Source organism: Notolepis coatsorum, assembly GCF_963971535.1.
Source record: "Notolepis coatsorum genome assembly, chromosome: 1".
NCBI lineage: Eukaryota > Metazoa > Chordata > Actinopteri > Aulopiformes > Paralepididae > Notolepis > Notolepis coatsorum.
In genome coordinates, this window is record NC_140165.1 from 56749978 (window position 1) to 56775265 (window position 25288).

Here is a 25288-nt window from a genome sequence, read left to right on the forward strand (position 1 = left end):
ATACAAAATGTGAAAATATGCGTCCAATCAGCCTCCAAAATTCGGATACCAAGATTATTAGTAAAATTATTGCAAGAAGACTGGAGGTCCTTCTACCTAGGGTGGTGGGGGAAGACCAGAATGGATTTATTCAAGGGAGACAGGGTTTTCATAACGTCCGACGCGTGCTCAATATTTTATATAACCACAAGGGGGCGACAGACACTGCCTTACTCTCACTGGATGCAGAGAAGGCCTTCGACCGTGTCGAGTGGCCTTATCTGTTTGAGGTGTTAACACGATTTGGCTTTGGAGACACATTTGTCAAATGGGTTAGATTGCTTTGTACAGGGCTTACGGCAGAAGTTCTGACGAATAGCAAGGTCTCTAAACCCTTTAAAATTAGTAGAAGTTGCCCACAAGGGAGCCCTTTATCGCCCTTACTTTTCATTCTTGCGATCGAACCATTTGCTATAGCGGTGAGGATGCACAGTGATATTCATGGGATTCAAGAAGGTCATATAGAACATAGGATAGCCCTCTTCGCCGATGATGTAATATTAATGCTAAAAAATCTACACAGATCTATCCCAGCACTCCTAAGTCTTATTGAAACATTTGGGAAAATATCTGGCTATAAAGTGAATCACTCCAAATCATCTATAATGTTACTCAATGAAAGAGAGAGGGAGGATGGGCTTGTTTGTGCTTCTACTCTCAACTCAACAGATACATTCACATATTTGGGAATAAAAATTGTCCCTGAGGTGAATAAGATTTCTCAGATAAACTATGACCCAATTCTGGAAGCTAGTACTTCTTCAATAGAGCGTTGGACATCCTTACCTATCTCAATTATCGGCAGGATTAATATTCTAAAAATGAATATACTCCCTAAATTTCTCTACCTATTCCAGAATATCCCTTTACCTCCCCCCTCGTCTTTGTTCACAAGAATCAAGAAACTGTTTACCAACTTTATTTGGCAAAATAAACGCCCCAGATTACGTCGATCTCTACTTTACCTACCATATGACCGAGGAGGCCTGAAATGCCCAAATATCCAATGGTATTACTGGGCAGCACAATTGCGGACGATCATGTTTTACTTCTCATCGGAGAATCCCCCTGCTTGGATCCATTCAGAATCCTGCTCTGTTAAACCGAGCTTACCCTTGCACCTGTATTTGTATTCTGGAGACCTTAAATATCTAAAGAAAAATACAGACAACCCCATTATTTTAAACATGATAGATGTGTGGTTTGACACACTCAAATATTTGAATATAAATACGCCCCGATCCAGGTTCAGTCCTATTTGGGGCAATGGCAATTTTAAATCAGGGCAAAACGATAGTGGATTTAAAGTATGGGCTGAAAAGGGGTTAAGGAAAGTGCAAGACGTATACAGGGAGGAGGATGAAGTATTCATGTCCTTTGCGGAAATATCTACAAAATATGATATTCCGAAACATCACTTTTTTAAATATCTTCAGCTAAGGAGTTTTATATCATCTCAGAACCATTCATTGGATATACCGAACATTTCCATCTTAGCGGTAGCAGTCACTAGACACTGTTATGGTAAGGGTCTAATTTCAATGCTATACGACTTATTTGTATCTGGTTCAGATGAATCATCTGAATCAAAACTGAATCAATGGAACGAAGACATAGAGGAGGAAATATCTTTAGAAGAATGGAGCGTGGCATGTAAAGAGGCACAGAGTCAGACAGTCAGTAGCAACCTAAAACGTATACAATATAAATGGCTGATGCGTACATATATAACTCCTGTTAAATTGCATAAGTTTAATGATAATATTCCAGATACTTGTATTAAGTGTAGTGAGGAAAGAGGGACACTGTTCCACTGCATATGGGAATGTGTGAAAGTGAAAACCTTCTGGCAAGATGTTATTGATCTGATCGATCAAATTTTATCAAAGAAGTTGCCATTGAATCCCAAGCTTTTTATTCTTGGTTTATATCCTACCACCCCACATCTACAACGCAAAGAGTTTAGATTTATAGATATGTGCATATTACAAGCAAAACGTGTAATAGCTCTTAATTGGAAAAATGTTGATGGACCAAGAATTGGTATGTGGATTAAAGAAATGGCTTCAAATATGTCAATGGAAAAGATGGTGTATATTGTTAGATGTAAACAAAACATTTTTGATAATGCTTGGGGACCATTTGTGTACTTCTTAAAGCATAATACGAATGTTGGGAACTTGCTTCAACAAGAACAGGATTAGGGGGAGTACTGTGGGACAACTCTTATTATTGTGTAAAAACGACAAGAAACACCCTTTACTTAATGTGTAAAACATTTTGGTTGTATTATTATTTATTTATGTTTATTTTTTATTTTTTATTATTTAAATCTGTATCCTTATGTGAACCTGTTTTTGAAGTTAATTATTATTTTGTGTGGGGTGGGGTTAGGGGAGGGAGAACGGGGTGAAAATGTTTGCTGAATACTGCTCTGCTGATATACATGTTGTAATTTGCAAACTAAAACCCAATAAATATATTGTTAAAAAAAAAAATAATAACAATTCAGTACATTTATATCTATGTGTTAATTTGTTACATTTTGTTTCACTAAGTTAGGAAAGTAATGTTTTAAGTCAAGCCTGATGTTGCCTTGCACAAAAGAATGATCCCAGTCTCTTCCACACAATGAGGCATACAGTTTATTAATTGAACAATGGGAATCGGATCGCTACTCGGTATCGGCCGGGTATCGGTATCGGGACTGAAAAAGTCGGATCGGTGCATCCCTATTCCTGACCCGGTCTCCACGTGTCCCCAGGACTCCCTGAGGAAGCCGCAGCGCCGCCTGGTCTGTGAGAGCAGCAACAAGGCTCTGACGCTGCAGAACGCCGGCCGCTTCTCCGTCAACTGGTTCATCCTGTTCAACGACGCGCTCGTCCATGCGCAGGTGGGCACACACACACACACACACACACACACACTAAGGCTGTCCCCGAAGCCTGTTTTTGGGATTCGAACTTAGTCAGGGTTTTTTGAACGGACGTTCGAACCTTCGTTTTTAATAAAAAAATATATATATTTAAAAAAACAATATTCAAAATAATATAACATTTTTAATAAATATCCTCAAACTAAATCCTCAATTTGAATAAAGTGATTAATCTGATTAAATTAGTATATTTTTTTATTAAATCAACTTTCTTTAATGAATATCAGTTTGTATATCAGTAGCCTAATCTTTATCTGCAACTGTGAAGAAAAACCCCATTGGTTTAAACAGAATGAATAGACACATACAAAAAATATATAAAAAGAAAAAAAAAAAATTGGAAATTCGAATGTTGATTTAGTATTTGAATGCCAACGTAACGAACGAAGGTCAGAACGTTTGAATGTTTGGGCTCAGCCCTAACACACACACACTGCAATATCCTGCCTTTCTCCACCTGTTTGTTGTCATATATACTCTGTGGAGGGGGAAGACGGCTGTATCTGGTGTTCATCTCAAGCGTTTGTGTGTTTGTCTCTGTGCTATCAAGGGCGTGGCACCTTATAAAGGTCTCGTAAGTACACAGTCAGTGACCATCCTCAGTATAGCAGTACACCCCCAACCTACCATGTCCCCACACACCCACCCCCCACCCCTCTGAGTCCAGGGCTCCATGCCCCCCCCCCACCCCTCTGGGTCCAGGGCTTGGCTCAGGACTAGGGCTGTCGGAGTGAATTTCAATAAAGAATATGACTACCAAACGTCCAGACGAATGTCATTCATTTAAAGAAATCACTCATTCTGATACTTGCCTCCAACACAAGCCGCAAAATTATCTGCCCGATTTGTACAAGTGATGGCTTAATTTGAAGGTAAGAACCTGTACTTTTATATAATGTAAAAAAATAAATAAACAAGACCCTATTATCTGTGCCTGGTCACATACTGTATATGGGTGTGTTAGGAAGCACAGCCCAATGCCTGGTGATGCTTTCCTATTGGTACAAATACAACACGCACCAAACCTGTTAACTGTAAACGGATTTAAAAGTGGTAATAATATGTACATTGTTTTCAGTGATGTCCGACAGTCCTTGGAGAAACGTTGATTGTAATGTGTTTCTCAGTAGATACAGATCTCACATGTTTCTGTGTACTACATACTACAGAAAACCGAGTCACTCAGCATTGATTTCTTATGTGTTTAAACTAGGCTTTTGGTATCAGAATGTAGTATTGGGGACTTCTAATACTTATTATAGCCCGGTATTGGTCTGATATCAACCTACACATACTGATATCAGTGCCTACAGCCCGATGTGCCCTCGAGCCAAGCCCGGACCTTTGCCTGCCCTCCCCTACCAGTAGAACAGAGTGTGTGGAGAGGTGAAAGGAGCGTAACCAAGGCAAAATATTTTCCACCTAATTCGCCGGTACGATAGGGGTCTATGACGGTTAGCGTTCCCATCTGTGACGCGACTTTGCACATTCAAGCAAAAGCTTCCTTTCCCAACAGGCAGCAAACCTTAAAAGTATAATGAGTAGAACGATATATAGACTCATACAAACATAATCCCTCTCAATCATCACTTAAAACAATGTATAGACTCATGCAAACATAATCCCCCTCAATCATCACTTAAAACAATGTGTAGACTCATGCAAACATAATCCCTCTCAACCATCACTTAAAACAATGTGTAGACTCATGCAAACATAATCCCTCTCAACCATCACTTAAAACAATGTTTAGACTCATGCAAACATAATCCCTCTCAACCATCACTTAAAACAATGTATAGACTCATGCAAACATAATCCCTCTCAATCATCACTTAAAACAATGTGTAGACTCATGCGAACATAATCCCTCTCAATCATCACTTAAAACAATGTGTAGACTCATGCAAACATAATCCCTCTCAACCATCACTTAAAACAATGTATAGACTCATGCAAACATAATCCCTCTCAACCATCACTTAAAACAATGTGTAGACTCATGCAAACATAATCCCTCTCAACCATCACTTAAAACAAGTGTGGAGGTGTGTTTATCTACAGAGACTCCTCCCCCTGCCTGTATTCTCTTATTCTGCTGCTCTGGACATTTCTGGGCGTCGACCCAGAAACGTCAGCGAGTGCACGTTATGTGCACGTTATTTTGTGCATGTATCTCCTAGGGCTGGGCCATATGGAAAAAAATCATATCGCGATAACGATATGATAATGTTATCATATTTCTCGATATCGATAATTATCTAATTGTTATAAGTATTAAAAAAAAAATATATATATATATATATATATATATATATATTAATTTTTTTAACAACAGATGTATGTTTATTTTGCAGCAATTCTTTGTCATTGCCGCCATCTTTAGTGTTACATCCCCTCACACTCCAGTTCTCAGGCTGCAGCTGGTTTAAAAGCGAAAGTAAACCAGCTTCTCTGCTGGCTGTGGCTCCAGGGCAGTTGAACAGTTCTGGCTCTGCTAGTTTATTTTCGATCTGTTGGCGCTTTTTTGGTGGACAAACCACCGCACATGTGCACCGTGACTCGTGACTGGAGTCTAGTTCTGCTAGCACACATAGCCTACTGTGTACAGACGGTTTCAAACTGTATTTTAAATTAGAAAGCAAACAAAATAAATGGACAAGAGAAAAATAAATCTCAATTTGGTCAGTATTGTCATTTGGACAAGCAAAGCCATTACTTTAAGTTGCAGGCAAGAAAGACAAGTCTGTCCACTGTCTCTGGTTTTAAAACTGCCCTGTTGCAAGTCACAAAAAAAAAAATCGATTTGTTTTTAATTTCGATATTCGATATCGATTATTAAAATATATCGCGATATTTATTGTTATCGTTATATCGCCCAGCCCTAGTATCTCCTCCCTACCTGCCATTTCCCCGCGTGGAATGCACCTGATTGGATACACGCGCTGCTAGTGGCCGGTCCCTGGTTCTCTGCTCCTCGTTCGCTTTTCAACTTTCTCCCCTTCTGCCTAAAGTTGAACCTAAAATATGTTTCTGACAACATTTATAGTGGTAAGATGGATATAATATTGCTGGATCTGGAGTCATATTTTATCTGCAATGCCTACTTTGACAGTTTGATGAGAACTACGTTTTATGGTAGAGGTGGTGTTTTGGTAGTGCTTTAGTGACATCTAGTGGCTGAAACTACTTAGTTTTCCTTTAACCCCATGTACAAGTCTTTATTAAAATATTTAATGTAATTACATTTTTATTATTCTTTTTTTTTCAGAAACAGACCTGGGTCAATGAGAATAATATTTAAAAAAAAAATCCTCAAGCTAAAACCATTTAAAAAGATTTATAACAAAATGTATTTTATAATATAAACATTTAAAAAGATTTACGTACACATTAAATCCAAAGAATTCTTAGCATTTGTTTTGACCTGCGTGCCAGATTGGTGGGGTTTACCGCAAGAACTTAAATAAAAAGATTTAAATCAGTGGCCACTATCCTACTTTTATATTTAATCCATACGACTCCTTTTAGTCATATAATGACGAGTTAACCTGTCGATCAGGAAAGCACACGGAATTCACTCACACATAGTCAAAACACTGTATTGTATCATTGTCCTATGTGGCAATCTTCTCCACCCATCTGGCACACCACCTAGGTTAAAACAAATGCTCACAATTAAAAACTCATACAAATCGCAGCAGCCCCCCTGATCTCCAATCTACCAAAGTCAGCCCCCCCGTCACCCCACGTCTCAGAGAGCTGCACTGGCTTCCCATTGCCACATGAATCTGCTTGAATGTCCTTGACCTGGCATACCGTGCAGCGAGGGGAAGGGCTCCTACCTCCGGTCAATGGTCTCTAACTACACACCGTCAAGACCCCTACGCTCTGCATCTTCTGGGCGCCTCAAACCCACTCCTATTCGAGCTCCTGGGGGGTCATCAGAGCGAAGCAGGCTATTCTCAGTCCTCGCTCCCCACCACAGTCAGGAGAACAGCTGAAACCAGATCAATGTTCCACTGTCAACTAAAAACACACCTCTTAAAACAATATCTGAAATAATATCTGGGTGGGGGGGGGGGGGGGGGGGAACTAACCCTCTTACTTACTGACTTTTTACTATTATGTACCCTAAAACTATGCTACTATTCTTATACTACTACCAGTGTTTCCCCTGATTATTATTATTTATTTTTTTACATTTTAAAGTTAAATGCATCAATCTGGTGCACTTTGAGAGCAAAATAAAGAGGCTAGATCTATGATGAACTTTGTGCTCAAAACACAAAATCGACTAGACTGCAGTGCTTTCTCCCTGCAGCCTTTTCCTCAGGTCAGTCTTTTACATTAAGCACCCCCCACAGACCAAATGAAATGATAAAAAATATATATATATTTATATTTATTAATAGTCTAGTTCATAGCAGCGGCGGTCCTAATTCAGCAGCGGCGCAGCGCTTGCATATAGGGGAAACACTGACTACCTACTATGCTAATATGTATATACTACTATGCAACTATACTTATACTACTACCTATGCTAATATGTATATACTACTATGCTACTATACTTATACTACTACCTATGCTAATATGTATATACTACTATGCTACTATACTTATACTACTACCTATGCTAATATGTCTAATATACTACTTTGCTACTATACTTATACTACTACCTATGCTAATATGTCTAATATACTACTATGCTACTATACTTATACTACTACCTATGCTAATATGTCTAATATACTACTATGCTACTATACTTATACTACTACCTATGCTAATATGTATATACTACTATGCTACTATACTTATACTACTACCTATGCTAATATGTATATACTACTATGCTACTATACTTATACTACTACCTATGCTAATATGTATATACTACTATGCTACTATACTTATACTACTACCTATGCTAATATCTAATATACTACTATGCTACTATACTTGTACTACTACCTATGCTAATATCTAATATACTACTATGCTACTATACTTATACTACTACCTATGCTAATATGTATATACTACTATGCTACTATACTTATACTACTACCTATGCTAATATCTAATATACTACTATGCTACTATACTTATACTACTACCTATGCTAATATGTCTAATATACTACTATGCACTCAGAGTGTGTAACACTCAAGCTCAATATTATTAACAAACAATACCACTGACCCTTTAGCTGCCAGAGATGTTCCCCTCCTGGTGACATGTTGTTCACAATCTGTAAGTCGCTTTGGATAAAAGCGTTGGCTAAATGACTAAATTGTAAATTGTAAAAGAAAAATTAAAATAAAAAGATATATACTATTTGATAGGGATGCCCCGATCACGTTTTTTGCCACCGATACCGATCACCGATCGTCGTGAGCCATATCGGCCGATACCGATCCGATACAGATCGTTTTTGATTAAAAAAAAATTAAAAATGATTTTATATAATTGTTTTGTTTTTTTATAAAATATATATATTATATAATTAGACTTGTACTTGTATTATCTGCGAGACATCTGACCCGGTCCTCTACAGTCCTCTACAGACTACTGACCTGGTCCTCTACAGACTACTGACCCGGTCCTCTACAGTCTACTGACCCGGTCCTCTACAGACTACTGACCCGGTCCTCTACAGTCTACTGACCCGGTCCTCTACAGACTACTGACCCGGTCCTCTACAGTCTACTGACCCGGTCCTCTACAGACTACTGACCCGGTCCTCTACAGACTACTGACCCGGTCCTCTACAGACTACTGACCCGGTCCTCTACAGTCTACTGACCTGGTCCTCTACAGACTACTGACCCGGTCCTCTACTGACTACTGACCCGGTCCTCTACAGACTACTGACCCGGTCCTCTACAGACTACTGACCCGGTCCTCTACTGACTACTGACCCGGTCCTCTACAGACTACTGACCCGGTCCTCTACAGACTACTGACCCGGTCCTCTACAGACTACTGACCCGGTCCTCTACAGACTACTGACCCGGTCCTCTACAGACTACTGACCCGGTCCTCTACAGTCTACTGACCCGGTCCTCTACAGTCTACTGACCTGGTCCTCTACAGACTACTGACCCGGTCCTCTACAGACTACTGACCCGGTCCTCTACAATCTACTGACCTGGTCCTCTACAGTCTACTGACCTGGTCCTCTACAGACTACTGACCCGGTCCTCTACAGTCTACTGACCCGGTCCTCTACAGTCTACTGACCCGGTCCTCTACAGACTACTGACCCGGTCCTCTACAGTCTACTGACCCGGTCCTCTACAGACTACTGACCCGGTCCTCTACAGTCTACTGACCCGGTCCTCTACAGTCTACTGACCCGGTCCTCTACAGTCTACTGACCTGGTCCTCCACAGACTACTGACCCGGTCCTCTACAGACTACTGACCCGGTCCTCTACAGTCTACTGACCCGGTCCTCTACAGACTACTGACCCGGTCCTCTACAGACTACTGACCCGGTCCTCTACTGACTACTGACCCGGTCCTCTACTGACTACTGACCCGGTCCTCTACAGACTACTGACCCGGTCCTCTACAGACTACTGACCCGGTCCTCTACAGACTACTGACCCGGTCCTCTACAGACTACTGACCCGGTCCTCTACAGTCTACTGACCCGGTCCTCTACAGACTACTGACCCGGTCCTCTACAGACTACTGACCTGGTCCTCTACAGACTACTGACCCGGTCCTCTACAGACTACTGACCCGTGTAACACTCAAGCTCAATATTATTAACAAACAATACCACTGACCCTTTAGCTGCCAGAGATGTTCACCTCCTGGTGACATGTTGTTCACAATCTGTAAGTCGCTTTGGATAAAAGCGTCGGCTAAATGACTAAATTGTAAATTGTAAAAGAAAAAGAAAAATAAAAAGATATATACTATTTGATAGGGATGCCCCGATCACGTTTTTTGCCACCGATACCGATCACCGATCGTCGTGAGCCATATCGGCCGATACCGATCCGATACAGATCGTTTTTGATTAAAAAAAAATTAAAAATGATTTTATATAATTGTTTTGTTTTTTTATAAAATATATATATTATATAATTAGACTTGTACTTGTATTATCTGCGAGACATCTGACCCGGTCCTCTACAGTCTACTGACCTGGTCCTCTACAGACTACTGACCCGGTCCTCTACAGTCTACTGACCCGGTCCTCTACAGACTACTGACCCGGTCCTCTACAGACTACTGACCCGGTCCTCTACAGACTACTGACCCGGTCCTCTACAGTCTACTGACCTGGTCCTCTACAGTCTACTGACCTGGTCCTCTACAGACTACTGACCCGGTCCTCTACAGTCTACTGACCCGGTCCTCTACAGTCTACTGACCCGGTCCTCTACTGACTACTGACCCGGTCTTCTACTGACCCGGTCCTCTACAGACTAGCCGAGTAGCTCCTCTTGTCGTCTTGTAGTTATTCGTTTGATATATTTGGTTATTGTTTTTATTTGATGTATCTTGTGTTTTGGCTGTTACATGCATCATCTGCACGAAGAGAGAATGTCCCTGGACAATAATGAATACTTTGCATGAAGGAGAGAATGTCCCTGGACAATAATGAATACTTTGCATGAAGGAGAGAATGTCCCTAGAGACAATAATGAATACTTTGCATGAAGGAGAGAATGTCCCTGGACAATAATGAATACTTTGCATGAAGGAGAGAATGTCCCTGGACAATAATGAATACTTTGCATGAAGGAGAGAATGTCCCTAGAGACAATAATGAATACTTTGCATGCAGAGAGAATGTCTCCATACATACAGTAATGGATACTTTGTCCCAATTATGAAATGAGCTCCTCTTTGTGTGTGTGTGATAATGAAGCCCTCCAGGGTTTAACAAAACGGATGCATTAGTTCTGCTGGTATAATAGGCTTGTTCCTATGGCTCAAAGTGTTGCTATGCTCCTTCCTCTCTCTCTCTCGCTCACGCTCTCTCTTTCTCTCTCTCTTTCTCTCTCCTCCAGTTCTCCACGCATCACGTCTTCCCATTGGCTACGCTGTGGGTGGAGCCCATTCCTGAGGAGAACACTGGCCAGTGAGTGTGTCACTCATCCTAAATTCAGCCTGTCTGAGCTATGGCCACTGGCCACCGCTTAGGGTCCCCAGGGTTAAAGATCACCCTCCACTCAAAAACATGTTTTTTTTTTATTAACTCTTGTTGGAGGCAAGACTTTGACAGATAGTTATTTATTTATTTATGACTTTGACTATACAGATTGTTGATTGATGAATTTGCATATTCATAGATCCTTTGCGTCTCAGTGGAGGTGTAGAGATGCTACTAAGACATTTTCAGTCGTTTATTGAACAATTTGGTATATTTATAAAACACTTTTAAGGGTTTAAAATACATGTGGAGGGGATCTTTAAAGTGTGTGTGTGTGTGTGTGTTTTTTAGGTATGGGCTGAAGCTGATTGCGCCAGAGGAGACCTTCACTCTGTTGGCCTGTTCACCCATGGAGAAGGTAGGTTAGGTTAAACCCTGTCTGGTATAGGGAGGATGTGATCACTATTTTACCGTGTGTGTGTGCGTGTGCGTGTGTGTGTGATTTCACATTGACAGAGTTTTCTGTTGTTTCTGTACAATTTGAATACATTTCCTACCTCGTATAACCGTTGCAAAATCCATTTTCGCCGTGTTATTTGCTCTCGCAATGTTTATATCCCATCCGTGTTCAATTTTCGGTTTTGGACAAAGTTGTAACGAGTCCAACCTCCTTTGATTGACAGCTTGTTCGATTTAGAGGAAGATCATATCAATTTGAGGCACAATGGCACATTTACACTCCAGTGTTCTACGTCACCCCCAACTAGTAGTCAAAACCGCCATTGGAGACCTTTAAGTTTACGGTTAGGAGATGAATGTAAGTCAATGGAATGTCCCCACAAAGGCATGAAAGCATGACCCTGTCTACCTGTGTCTACCTGTGTCTAACTGTGTCTAACTGTCTACCTGCGTCTAACTGTCTACCTGCGTCTAACTGTGTCTACCTGCGTCTAACTGCATCTACCGTTTAGTCCAAGTGGCTGCGCTCCATCAACCAGGCGGTGGACCAGGCGCTGGGCGGAGCGGACCAGGAGACAGCGTCGGGGGGCTCGGGGGCGGGACAGAGGGCGGAGCCCCCCATTTCCAGGACCGCCTCCTACACCTTCTACAAAGACTGCCGGCTCAAGGAGGCCACGTACGAGGGCCGCTGGCTGGCCGGCAAGCCGAACGGCAGGTGAGCCGGGTATTCCTGTAGGTATTCCTGTAGGTATTCCTGCCGGTATTCCTGCCGGTATTTCAACGCGCTATTTCTACACCGCTGACAGCAGTTTTGAGCCTTAACCTTCTAAGACCGGTACAGAGAATGCATCCATTCCATTACTTTTATTTATAGAAAACTAAGGCCACTAGTTTGGCAAAATCATAGCTATAGAACAGTCTATGCAACATTACGTCATGAATCATGGGATAACCGTCCGCCATCTTACCCGAGTCTCTAACCTTTCAGCCTGGGTGTTGTATACAATAGACGCCTATGGGCAGCTACTACAGTATGGGCAGCTACTATGGGCAGCTACTATGGCTGGGTGTTGTTTACAATGGACGCCTATGGGCAGCTACTCTGGCTGGGTGTTGTTTACAATAGACGCCTATGGGCAGCTACTACAGTATGGGCAGCTACTATGGTCAGCTACTATGGGCAGCTACTATGGCTGCCGGCTGTGTAGCTGCTGTACTGAAAGGACCAGAGACACCAGGGACTAGGCTGGCATCACTTTCCACACGTCAGTGTAGAGTAGATAGGTGTGTTTCTCTCTTGTGTTTCTGATTCTTATCGACTGCCAATATAGGCCATAATATACTGAATCTATTCAGGATTTCTACATAAAAGATATTGCTTAATGTAGTATATTAGCCATTCAGAATACCAAATACAGTTTTTGCATATTAAGTTTGGGCAAACTTGTGAAAAATGTAATTGTCTACAATATAAATGCACAATTATAAAGGTTTCTAATGAGATTATGTTCATGATTGAATATAAGGATTATAAAGACAACGATTTTTTTGCTTCTATTTTCCATAATGTTACAAGTGGCTCTCTGCATCAGATTTTAAGTATTGGGGGAATTCTCCGATACCAGTACCTTATTTTCACCTGGTACCGGTGTGATATCCGTATTATGGGTATTAGTGCCCCCCCCCCAACTAGAAAGTGATATCAAGCAGGTGAATGTGACCGCTGCTGTATGAGTGCTGTGGGAGTTGTTTCATGATGCTCTCTCTCGCCCGTCAGGGGAGTGTTGAAGTGGCCTGATGGGAGAGTGTACACGGGGACATTCAAGAATGGTCTGGAGGACGGGTGAGTAGCTGTCTCTGTGCGTTCGTATCAATCCCTGGGACGTCTGGGGGAGGGGGGGGGGGCAGACATTCAAGGTCAGCTGTGTTCTTGGGGCCCCGAAGAATAATAATCTTTATTTATTTATTAGTTTATTTGTCAGGGACAATGCGTGTGTGTGTTCCCTGGTTCATTTCAATATGTGTGTATGTGCATATGTCTGTCCATGTGCGTGCATGCGCATGCTGTAATCTTATTTAGTAATATGTATGTATGTTTGTCTATGTGCGTCTGTTCCTCTAACTGTGTGTGATTCAGATTCAATGCCTCGATGGCTGGTAAAAAAAAAATGCCATGCTTGATAAAATACAAAGTATTAGGGATAACATCCAGCCACTAGATGTCGCACTAGAGCACCAGCATGTCATTCATCCAATTAGGTGAATTCCACTTGTGGAAATAGGAAGTAGGGAGGGGATACATAATAACGGTTGTGACATCGTCACCTTAAACTTCGATGCCCAGAGGGAGTTTTGAACACGGGTTTCCCACGCCACGGGCAACAGCACAGACCGCTATACCAAGAAGTGAACTCACTGCTTTGTAACGTGTGTATGTGCCTTTTAAGGATGAGAGTGCGTTTACCACATAGCACCGCTGCTCACCCCAGTCACTTCACAACATATGAAGTCCATTGTGACTGCGCTTCGCGCTACCATCCGTTACACATACATGTAAACAACAACATTTATTTTGGACCCGTCAAATTATTTTCAATGATAAATTCATTAATCTATTGTTTTTGGGGATTTAAAGCAATACTCTTATTCTGCACCTTTCTAAAAGCGTTTCTTTAATGATTACTCTCCATAAAATGTATCTATAGCACCTTTAACACTTTGATTACCACTGGTTAAGATGGTAAAACGTGGTTGAATGCCGCCACCCACTTCAATGATAGCATTGTGAACGCATAATCTCTGTCTTAAATTATGTGTCTAATCTGCCCGTCGTTTATCAATGACTTGTTTGCAGTCAACATTGTCGAGACGGATTGTTTTTTTATCGGTTAATTTCCGTTTTATAGCATTTTGAAATAGATTCCGTGATAATCGCCCTTTACTGGAATATTCTGGCATACACAAAAACGTTGTAATTTTTCGGCCTATTTATGAATCGTTTTCAAATAAACACTAGATTATCGATAGTATATGTGTACTTATGCACGCTATAGAGGCGATCTGAAAAATCGATTCTCTCATTTCCTGATCAGCGAACACACACACACACACACACACACACACACACACATAGGGCACACGTTGATATATCTGTGAAAAAAGCTCTGATTACCCTAAGACTGGTAAAATAGATTCCTTACCTCAGATCAGATGTTATCCAAAAAGATAAACTAATGGGGTGCAGTTACACAGGGAGAGACGATAGGGGGCGGTATTTTCCCAATTGAGCTCAGAGAGAGTCTGCAACACTAGCGTGAGGCTCGATTGATGAAATATGAATTCAAATCGCTAATAAAAAAAATACGACAAACAAACGCTATATAGCGTTGCCGGCACTCAACTGGCGGCATGAACTAACGACAAAGCGTCCCTGGCACTCAAAGTGTTAACAATGACAAACTTCTTTCTACACCGTATTCTTCTTTTTTCTTTTCTACTGTTATTTCATCATGTGTTATTCTGTTTGTGTTGCAACACTGTGACCAGTCAGGCACTTTTGTAAATAACTGTCTCTCAATATCTGACTGCATTATTAGTGTCTATGTCCTTGACATACTTCATTAAAGTGTGTGTGTGTGGGTGCGTTGTGTGTGTGTTGTGTGTGTGTGTAGGTTCGGCGAGTACATCGTTCCCAACAAGACATTGGACAAGAACGATCAGTATCAAGGCCACTGGAAGGAGGGCAAGATGCATGGCCTGGGAACATACAGGTGAGCCTTGACGGGTGGATTGTAGAGCAGAGGGTAGGTAGGTAGGTAGGTAGGTAGGTAGGTAGGTAGGTAGGTAGGTAGGTAGGTAGGTAGGTAGGTAGGTAGGTAGGTAGGTAGGTAGGTAGGTAGGTAGGTAGGTAGGTAGGTAGGTAGGTAGGTAGGTAGGTAGGTAGGTAGGTAGGTAGGTAGGTAGGTAGGTAGGTAGGTAGGTAGGTAGGTAGGTAGGTAGGTAGGTAGGTAGGTAGGTAGGTAGGTAGGTAGGTAGGTAGGTAGGTAGGTAGGTAGGTAGGTAGGTAGGTAGGTAGGTAGGTAGGTAGGTAGGTAGGTAGGTAGGTAGGTAGGTAGGTAGGTAGGTAGGTAGGTAGGTAGGTAGGTAGGTAGGTAGGTAGGTAGGTAGGTAGGTAGGTAGGTAGGTAGGTAGGTAGGTAGGTAGGTAGGTAGGTAGGTAGGTAGGTAGGTAGGTAGGTAGGTAGGTAGGTAGGTAGGTAGGTAGGTAGGTAGGTAGGTAGGTAGGTAGGTAGGTAGGTAGGTAGGTAGGTAGGTAGGTAGGAAGGTAGGTAGGTAGGTAGGTAGGTAGGTAGGTAGGTAGGTAGGTAGGTAGGTAGGTAGGTAGGTAGGTAGGTAGGTAGGTAGGTAGGTAGGTAGGTAGGTAGGTAGGTAGGTAGGAAGGAAGGAAGGAAGGAATTCACGCAGATGACCCGTTGACACAAGGTCTTAAACATTTTATAATCAGAATTGTAGGCCTTACCCTCCTTACCCTAAAGATGAGTCACGCCAACTTGACACTAGACATGTTTGGCAAAACATGAAATATCTTTGGAACCGTTTGTGATAAAGACTTTAAATTGTATCTGAATCAGTAGAGGAGTGATAGTAATGTGTCTTCTTGACCAGTGGTGGAAGCACTGAGCATTCATCTAGTATCCCCAGAAAACCACAGAAGAAGGCTTGGCTGGAGGATTTGATAGGAGCGGCTTGTGTTTTAACCCCACCGGTCTTTGTGAAAACTCTTCTACTTTCTGTTGATCCCACAAGGCGAACTTGCAATAATCAGTTATACGAGTTTTGACTTAACCCTCAGAATCCGCAGCGGTTCGTTATAGAGCTTTGCATATGTAATGTGTACGAAGCTCATCAGTAGAGCTTCAGTAACGTGTAGAACACCGTGCTCCTCCTCCTCTTCCTCCTCCTCCTCCTCTTCCTCCTCCAGGTACGCGAGCGGCGAGGTGTACGAGGGCTCCTTCACGGACGGCACGCGGCACGGCCACGGCATGCTGCGCAGCGGCAAGCTGAACTCTTCCTCTCCCAGCGTCTTCATCGGCCAATGGCTGCAGGACAAGAAGACTGGCTACGGAGTCTTCGATGACATCACCAAGTAGGCTGCCGGACACCTTCTTAACCCCCGTGTCTCTTTTGTTGTTTCTTTGAACCCGATGTTCGCAGGTCTGGTGGATCCATGACATTATTGGGATTTTAAAACATTAACGCCATAACAATTTAGAAAATAGATAACATTATGTTAACTTGGGGGGTGGGTTCTCAGCAGGTTTTTTCCTTTAAATTATGTTTTAATAATAATAATAATTGTGTAGTCTTTGTTGTATATTTTGAATTGTTATTTAAAAGTTTTTTTCCTTTTAGAAAAAAGTGAATACTGTTGTTTTTGTGTGTTTTATCTTAAATTAGATATATTATAATTATGTATAACAAAAAACATTTGTTAACTTTATCTCAATTACAAGCAATATGGTTCATATTTGCCATTCATTTTGGACCTGCACATTTTTTTTATAATTCATTTCTAAATCAATCATTTCTTTGGGGGGAAAGCAATACGTTTATTTATTTCTAAAATATCTGTGCATGTATTATTTTAATTTTATAAAAAGAAATTATATATATAAAGATTAGTCTACATAACAAATGTATCTATAGCACCTTTAATCCATCCAACCCTTTCCAGCTCTAGAAATCGGCTTTCCCCCCGCCCCCACGGAATACCTAGACATGGCTAAATGCTAACCACTATTGTTGTTGTGGTGGTGTGGTAATGGTGTGGTGCTGTGTGGTGCTCCAGAGGGGAGAAGTACATGGGCGTGTGGCTGGAGCAGCAGCGGCAGGGCACCGGGGTGATCGTCACCCAGTTCGGCCTCTACTACGAAGGAGCCTTCAAGGACAACAGGATGATGGTGAGAAGCTCCTCTAGCGTCGGCCTGGATCGGGTGTTTACATCGCTAGCATGGCTAACAAATGTACAGGTGCAGCTCGATCAATTAGAATATCGTGAAAAAGTTATTTTATTTCAGTAAATCAATTGAAAAAGCGAAACTCGTAGATTATAGATTCATTACACACAAAGTGAAATATTTCAAGCCTTTATTTGTTTTAATTTGGATGATTATGTCTTACAGCTCATGAAAGCCCAAAAGTCTATCACCAATAAAAAATTTCAAATAGATGTATTTTTCTTTTGTATATAGAAATGTCGGCCTTCTCAAAAGTATGTTCATGTATGTTCACTCAGTACTTGGTTGGGGCTCCTTTTGCACAAATGACTGCATCAATACAGCTAAATATATAGACTTTTCCACGATATTCAAATTTATTGAGCTGCACCTGTATATTGTAGTCTGTCCCATTGTGAGAAACCTGTCTATATACTATTATGTGTATATGTATATACAGTGTTTCCCACAGGATTTTGTGAGACTGTGGTGGGTGAACCTCTGACCCTCTAGGGGGGTCTGGGGGCATGCTCCCCCGTAATTTTTATATTTTTTTTTACATTTGAAAGTTAAATGCATCAATCTGGTGCACTTTGAGAGCAAAATAAAGAGGCTAGATCTATGATGAGCTCAAAACACAAAACCGACTAGACTAGAGCATACATTTGAGCCATCAAAGAAATTATGCAAAAGTGGTTACCTGTGTTGAACTGGTTTATTTTTTAGAAAATAAAACGATATACTGGATTACTATTACGACTACTACCACTGCCAATACTACTGATACATCCCTATTGGCAAACTTTATATATAAAAAGAATAAAAACATTTTGGTTCATTATAAAACTGTGGCGGGACAAATTAGACCGCACAGTATAGGTAATTAATGGTAAACACTGATATATATATATATATATACTTTATTTAACACACCGCTTTGTTTGGCTTCGATTATTTTTAGATTGTAGCCATCCCTCCCACTCTATGGACTTCATTTATGTAGCGCTCTCTCTCTCTCTCTCTCTCTCTCTCTCTCTGTCTGTCTGTCTGTCTGTCTGTCTGTCTGTCTGTCTGTCTGTCTGTCTGTCTGTCTGTCTGTCTGTCTGTCTGTCTCTGTCTCTGTCTCTGTCTCTGTCTCTGTCTCTGTCTCTGTCTCTCTCTGTCTCTGTCTCTGTCTCTGTCTCTGTCTCTGTCTCTGTCTCTGTCTCTGTCTCTGTCTCTGTCTCTGTCTCTGTCTCTGTCTCTCGCTCTCTCTCGCTCTCTCTCTCTCTCAGGGTACAGGGATCCTCCTCTCAGAAGATGACACCTCATACGAGGGGGAGTTCTCAGAGGACTGGACTCTCAATGGGAAGGTGAATAACGCACCTTCATCAGAGGGAATGGATGATATCCTTGTGTTTTATTCAAGCCAAACACAACCTAAGCTATAGCATCTCATGGACTTCTGGAAACGATCTGCCCCTTTTTAAAATAGTTTAGTACTATAACACACGATCTGTCCTCCAGGGCGTGCTGACCATGGCCAGTACTAACACACGCTCTGTCCTCCAGGGTGTGCTGACCATGGCCAATGGTGACTACCTAGAGGGCTCCTTCAGCGGGGAGTGGGGCTCCGGCCTCAAGATCACCGGCTCTTACTTCAAGCCCAACCTCTACGACTCAGACAAGGACAAGAACCGCACTGTGTAAGACTGTAGTGTGTGTGTGTGAGACTATTGATATCTCTTGATATTGATACTCTATTGATATCTCTTGATATTGATATATCTTGATATTGATCCTCCATTGACTTTACTTGATATCGATACTCTATTGATATATCTTGATATTGATACTCTATTGGCCACACCAATGGGAAAAGAGGAAGAAGAAAAAAACATGGTAGTTAAATACCTTAGTAGTACAGTATATAGACAAGAGGACTGGGTGCTGGTTGGTGAGTCACTGTTCATTGTCATTTGTGTGTGTCTCTGTGTGTGTGTGTGTGTGTGTGTGTGTGTGTGTGTGTGTGTGTGTGTGTGTGTGTGTGTGTGTGTGTGTGTGTGTGTTGACAGCAAGCTGGGCCGTCTGTGCGTGCGTGCGGATGAGAAGTGGCGTGCGGTGTTCGAGGAGTGCTGGGGCCAGCTGGGTAGCGAGGCGCCAGGGGGCCAGGGGGACCCCGAGAGGGCCTGGGAGAACATCGCCGTGGCCCTCACCACCAGCCGGCGGCACATCCAGGACAGGTACACACAGGTCTTCATACAGGCTACATGACAGGCACACACAGGCTTTCATACAGGCTACATGACAGGTACACACAGGCCTTCATACAGGCTACATGACAGGTACACACAGGCCTTCATACAGGCTACATGACAGGTACACACAGGCCTTCATACAGGCTACATGACAGGCACACAGGCTTTCATACAGGCTACATGACAGGTACACACAGGCCTTCATACAGGCTACATGACAGGTACACACAGGCCTTCATACAGGCTACATGACAGGTACACACAGGCCTTCATACAGGCTACATGACAGGTACACACAGGCCTTCATACAGGCTACATGACAGGTACACACAGGCTTTCATACAGGCTACATGCCAGGTGCACACAGGCTTTCATACAGGCTACATGACAGGTACACACACAGGCCTTCATACAGGCTACATGACAGGTGCACACAGGCCTTCATATAGGCTACATGACAGGTACACACACAGGCCTTCATACAGGCTACATGACAGGTGCACACAGGCCTTCATACAGGCTACATCCAGGAGAGTTGCACACAGGCCTTCATACAGGCTACATGACAGGTGCACACAGGCTTTCATACAGGCTACATGACAGGTACACACAGGCCTTCATACAGGCTACATGACGGGTACACACAGGCCTTCATACAGGCTACATGACAGGTACACACAGGCCTTCATACAGGCTACATGACAGGTGCACACAGGCCTTCATACAGGCTACATGACAGGTACACACACAGGCCTTCATACAGGCTACATCCAGGAGAGTTGCACACAGGCCTTCATACAGGCTACATGACAGGCACACAGGCCTTCATACAGGCTACATGACAGGTACACACAGGCCTTCATACAGGCTACATCCAGGACTGGTACACACAGGCCTTCATACAGGCTACATGACAGGTGCACACAGGCTTTCATACAGGCTACATGACAGGTACACACAGGCCTTCATACAGGCTACATGACAGGTACACACAGGCTTTCATACAGGCTACATGACAGGTACACACACAGGCCTTCATACAGGCTACATGACAGGTGCACACAGGCTTTCATACAGGCTACATGACAGGTACACACACAGGCCTTCATACAGGCTACATGACAGGTGCACACAGGCCTTCATACAGGCTACATGACAGGTACACACACAGGCCTTCATACAGGCTACATCCAGGAGAGTTGCACACAGGCCTTCATACAGGCTACATGACAGGTGCACACAGGCCTTCATACAGGCTACATGACAGGTACACACAGGCCTTCATACAGGCTACATCCAGGACAGGTACACACAGGCCTTCATACAGGTTACCTGCTAAGATTATTTAACTTTTATTTAACCAGGCAGGTCAATTAGGAACACATTCTCATTTACAACGACGGCCTGGTGAGAGGACGAAAGCACCCCTCGAAGGGTAACAAAATAAATAAAACAATCCGGATAAGACTATTGGACACAAACGATGCATACAGTACATCACAGAGGTAAGGACATTATTAAAACACACACCAAACAAGCAACCAAATGAAGTTAAGATAAGATATTCCTTTATTGATCCCCTTGGGGAAATTCAGGCATCATAGCAGCATGGGGGGGGGGGTTACAGGTAGTAGAAGACACGGTACAGGTCATAGAATTATAGTACAGTGGAGAAGTAAAAATAAAAAAGAATAGGCAGTGTAAACAATATAACAATATAATTAACTCTGGGCATGCGCATAATGGGCAAGTAGGCAGTGTAGAAAGGTCAAGGTATGTATACCCTCTCAGTTATATTTGCCCTACAAGAAATATAGTTACAATATATATAATCTAATACCTAATATTATATATAATCTAAACATTTTACAAGCCGTGCAAGACGTGAAGCAGAACAGACATGTGGAGATTAACCCTTTCACTGCCGCACTACCAAACGGTTAACCCTTTCACTGGGACAATACACAGACGGTTAACCCTTTCACTGCCACACGACAGCAGTTACCGTCGGTAGTGTGATAGTAAAGGGTTAACCTTCTGTCGTGTGGCAGTGAAAGGGTTAAAAGGCTGGCTGACAGTCGCAGGTGTGTGTAAACAACTCTGCAGTAGAGTTCACTCAAGTCAGCGATCATTTTGGAGCAAATAGTGGCGGATGATCGTTTTCTGTTGCGCGACGCATAGGTCCCCCTCTAGGTGAAATGAAAGGTAGTCGACGTTTTAACTGGGATTCAGTTCTCAAATGAAGTTTGTAGATGCAGATATAGATAGGGAAACAGTGAAGTACTTGTGTGCTGCTTTGTGTCCTGTGACGGAGGCGGCAGCACAGCGACTGTCTGACTGGACATTGGATCTGAGTTGGTTGTAGATGATAGATGATAGATGCTCTGCAGCCAGAGGCTTCATGTAGAACGAGGGAGCAGGCCGCTTGAATTGAGCCACTGTAACACCGGAGCACCTTGTGCTGCTGTCTATCTTCCAGAGAGCACATGAAGTGGTCCCTTTGTAGCTCTTAACAGGATTGATTTCCTTGATTTCTACATTTTAAAAAATGTATATTATATTTAAAGTATTTTCTGTTAACACATCCTGTGCCAAAAACGAGTTTACTCGTTATTGCCCGCCAATCTAATAACGCCAAGATGATCGTTATTTCCTTTATTCGCTATTGGCATTCATAATTCATCCAGCAAGGCTCCGGGAGCCAGCTGGACCCTGTCTGATATTTCAATGCCTCAATACCGCCGCCTGGTGGATTTCGGGCGAGTTGCACTCCACTCTAAACCGGATGTGGCGCTCTGTGCATCGGGGAAAATCCTCCTGCAGAGCTATCTTGTTATGTTGATCAAGACAAACACTCGAGTGCATTCGATCGCTTTTGAGACGCAAGAATCAATATATGCTTTCTGCGTTTATTGCGTCATACAAACGGAAAATGGATCTAGCAGATCGACATCAAATAATTGGAATATTTTTTCTCCAGACGCATCGGCCACAGGTAAGAGGAATCTAACGTTAATTCCAGCTCGATTGTCCATTTATTTCATTGCAATCCATCCAATCAACGTATGATGTCGTACTAAGGAAAGCCGTTACTGACAATCAAGGAATCATAAACGACCCCCCCCCCCCCCCCCCCCTCTTTCCTTCACGCATGATGGAGCATAATGTATACCGAGCATATGCATTTGAATTTTTTAATATAGCGTGTATAGGAACGAAACGCCATCGATTATGTATAATATGCGTCAGGGCCTATAACTTGCATTCTAGAAATTACTGCTCTACAGTCTAAAAAAAGTCATGACAGTACTAACACGACAATGTATGAATGAAAAAATATAACGTTCCCACATCCGGAACGATAGATACCCGATGTTGAATGGGCCATAGTAATGTCGATATAGCTATAATATTTAAAAAGTTATAGCCCTGCAAAGAAGTTGAACGACTCCATAGGCTTACAGCACTGGCAGAGAGTGGTATAAGATGGGCAAACTGCGTGGCACAGAATGTGTTGAGACTAGATTTGTTTGTTTCTTTTTAGTTTTTTTTTCTCACTCCAATTGGAGGTATTTATGTCGACCTTCATGGGTTGAGTGAGTTTCTTGACTCAACGGCCCGATGTACCCATTCAGAAACACGCAGTTTGCTCCTAAGGTACTTGTACAATGATTCAATAGCTTTATATTCGCTTATATCATCCATTTCAGAGTTAAATGCTGAGTTAAAAAAGAAAATGTGTGCATTTAATTAAATAGTGCAGAAAATACACTCCCCCACACAAAACCCTGTGGCACCTGTGAAGGTCTATTGAAAATCTGACCACAATTTGCCACACATTTTACATGTGTGTGTGTGTGTGTAGCTGACAGGATAGGCCTGTTAGTTAGTGTATTGCATGACGCAGAAGGCAGGGTCGGCTCTTTAGATCACATTTAGTCGATAGTCATTTTCCTTTTCTTCTTTTTTAATCGGTTGCCATTGTGAACGATCGCCAAGTCAGAGATATGCAAGTCCATCCATATTAATGTGTTTGTCTGTGTGTGTGTGTGTCTGTCTGTGTCTGTGTGTGCCTGCGTGTGTGTGTGTTCCAGCCCGGAGCTGTTGTCACGGAGTCACAGCAGAACCCTGGAGAGCCTGGAGGTCATACCGCAGCATGCAGGGCCCGTCACCATGGAGAGGTACCACACCATCCGCTGCTACCTCATCAAGGTGAGCCCCCCCGTCACCACCCCTCCACCACCACCACGCTCCACCGCAAAGCTTTTTAATCCACTCCGCGTGACAGATGGACACACACACACACACACACACACACACACACACACACACACACACACACACACGCAGGCGAGATGCCACTCTGCTGCAATTGAGCTGAGATTAGCTTGGTGTGACAACAACCAGAGTGGGACGGACAGCTGGCTCTGATGCTGACGAGACTGGAGTGTGTTTGTGTCACGTTGAGTGTCGGGAGGTTGGACCAGCGATGCACTGGTATCGGATATCTGTCCAATATCAGGCTAGAACGCGGTATTGGTATCGGATAATTTCCCCAATGTTAAGATCCAGTGCTAAGAACCACGTATAACACGCCAGAACCATGTGTAACCTGCCAGAACTATGTGTAACATGCTGTGTAACCTGCCAGAACTATGTGTAACCTGCCAGAACTATGTGTAACATGCTGTGTAACCTGCCAGAACTATGTGTAACATGCTGTGTAACCTGCCAGAACTATGTGTAACCTGCCAGAACTATGTGTAACATGCTGTGTAACCTGCCAGAACTATGTGTAACCTGCCAGAACTATGTGTAACCTGCCAGAACTATGTGTAACATGCTGTGTAACCTGCCAGAACTATGTGTAACCTGCCAGAACTATGTGTAACATGCTGTGTAACCTGCCAGAACCATGTGTAACCTGCCAGAACTATGTGTAACCTGCCAGAACTATGTGTAACCTGCCAGAACTATGTGTAACCTGCCAGAACCCTGTGTAACCCTATAGTGATTGATTATAGCGATTGATTATAGTGTTTTCAACTATAATAATAGTGTTTATTTGTGTAAATTTACTTTACAACTGCAATTCACTGATTAAATATCTTCATGACAGAATAAAATGTGAGCCCATATGTGTGTGTAAGCAAACAGTGTCTCTAAACAAGCAGTGTGTGTGTGTGTGTGTGTTCGTGCACCTGTGTGTGTGTCTGTGTGCCTGTCTGTGTGTGTGTGTGTGTGTGTGTGTGTGTGTGTGTGTACCTGTGTGTCTGTGTGCCTGTGTGCCTGCGTGTGACTCCCCCAGGCGTGCGACACCCCCCTCCACCCTCTGGGCCGGCTGGTGGAGACCCTGGTGGCGGTCTACAGGATGACCTACGTGGGCGTGGGGGCCAACAGGCGGCTGCTGCCGCAGGCCGTCAACGAGATCAAGTCCTACCTCAGCCGCATCTTCCAGATAGTCAGGTAGGACCTGTCTGTCTGCCTACCTGTCTGTCT

At 42.8% G+C, this 25288-nt stretch overlaps 1 protein-coding gene across 1 annotated transcript in view; it reads left to right on the forward strand.

Annotated features, from left to right (window-relative positions):
- als2b (alsin Rho guanine nucleotide exchange factor ALS2 b) overlaps positions 1 to 25288 on the forward strand; it is a 131913-nt gene that overhangs the window by 84832 nt on the left and 21793 nt on the right. The window contains exons 15-28 of the mRNA XM_084313622.1: positions 2804 to 2932; positions 3525 to 3548; positions 11016 to 11086; positions 11450 to 11516; positions 12070 to 12272; positions 13335 to 13400; positions 15229 to 15327; positions 16538 to 16702; positions 17405 to 17516; positions 18827 to 18904; positions 19104 to 19237; positions 19607 to 19774; positions 23884 to 24001; positions 25098 to 25255. Of these exons, the coding sequence (XP_084169748.1) occupies positions 2804 to 2932; positions 3525 to 3548; positions 11016 to 11086; positions 11450 to 11516; positions 12070 to 12272; positions 13335 to 13400; positions 15229 to 15327; positions 16538 to 16702; positions 17405 to 17516; positions 18827 to 18904; positions 19104 to 19237; positions 19607 to 19774; positions 23884 to 24001; positions 25098 to 25255 (1592 nt within the window). The remainder of the gene's footprint in view (positions 1 to 2803; positions 2933 to 3524; positions 3549 to 11015; positions 11087 to 11449; positions 11517 to 12069; positions 12273 to 13334; positions 13401 to 15228; positions 15328 to 16537; positions 16703 to 17404; positions 17517 to 18826; positions 18905 to 19103; positions 19238 to 19606; positions 19775 to 23883; positions 24002 to 25097; positions 25256 to 25288) is intronic.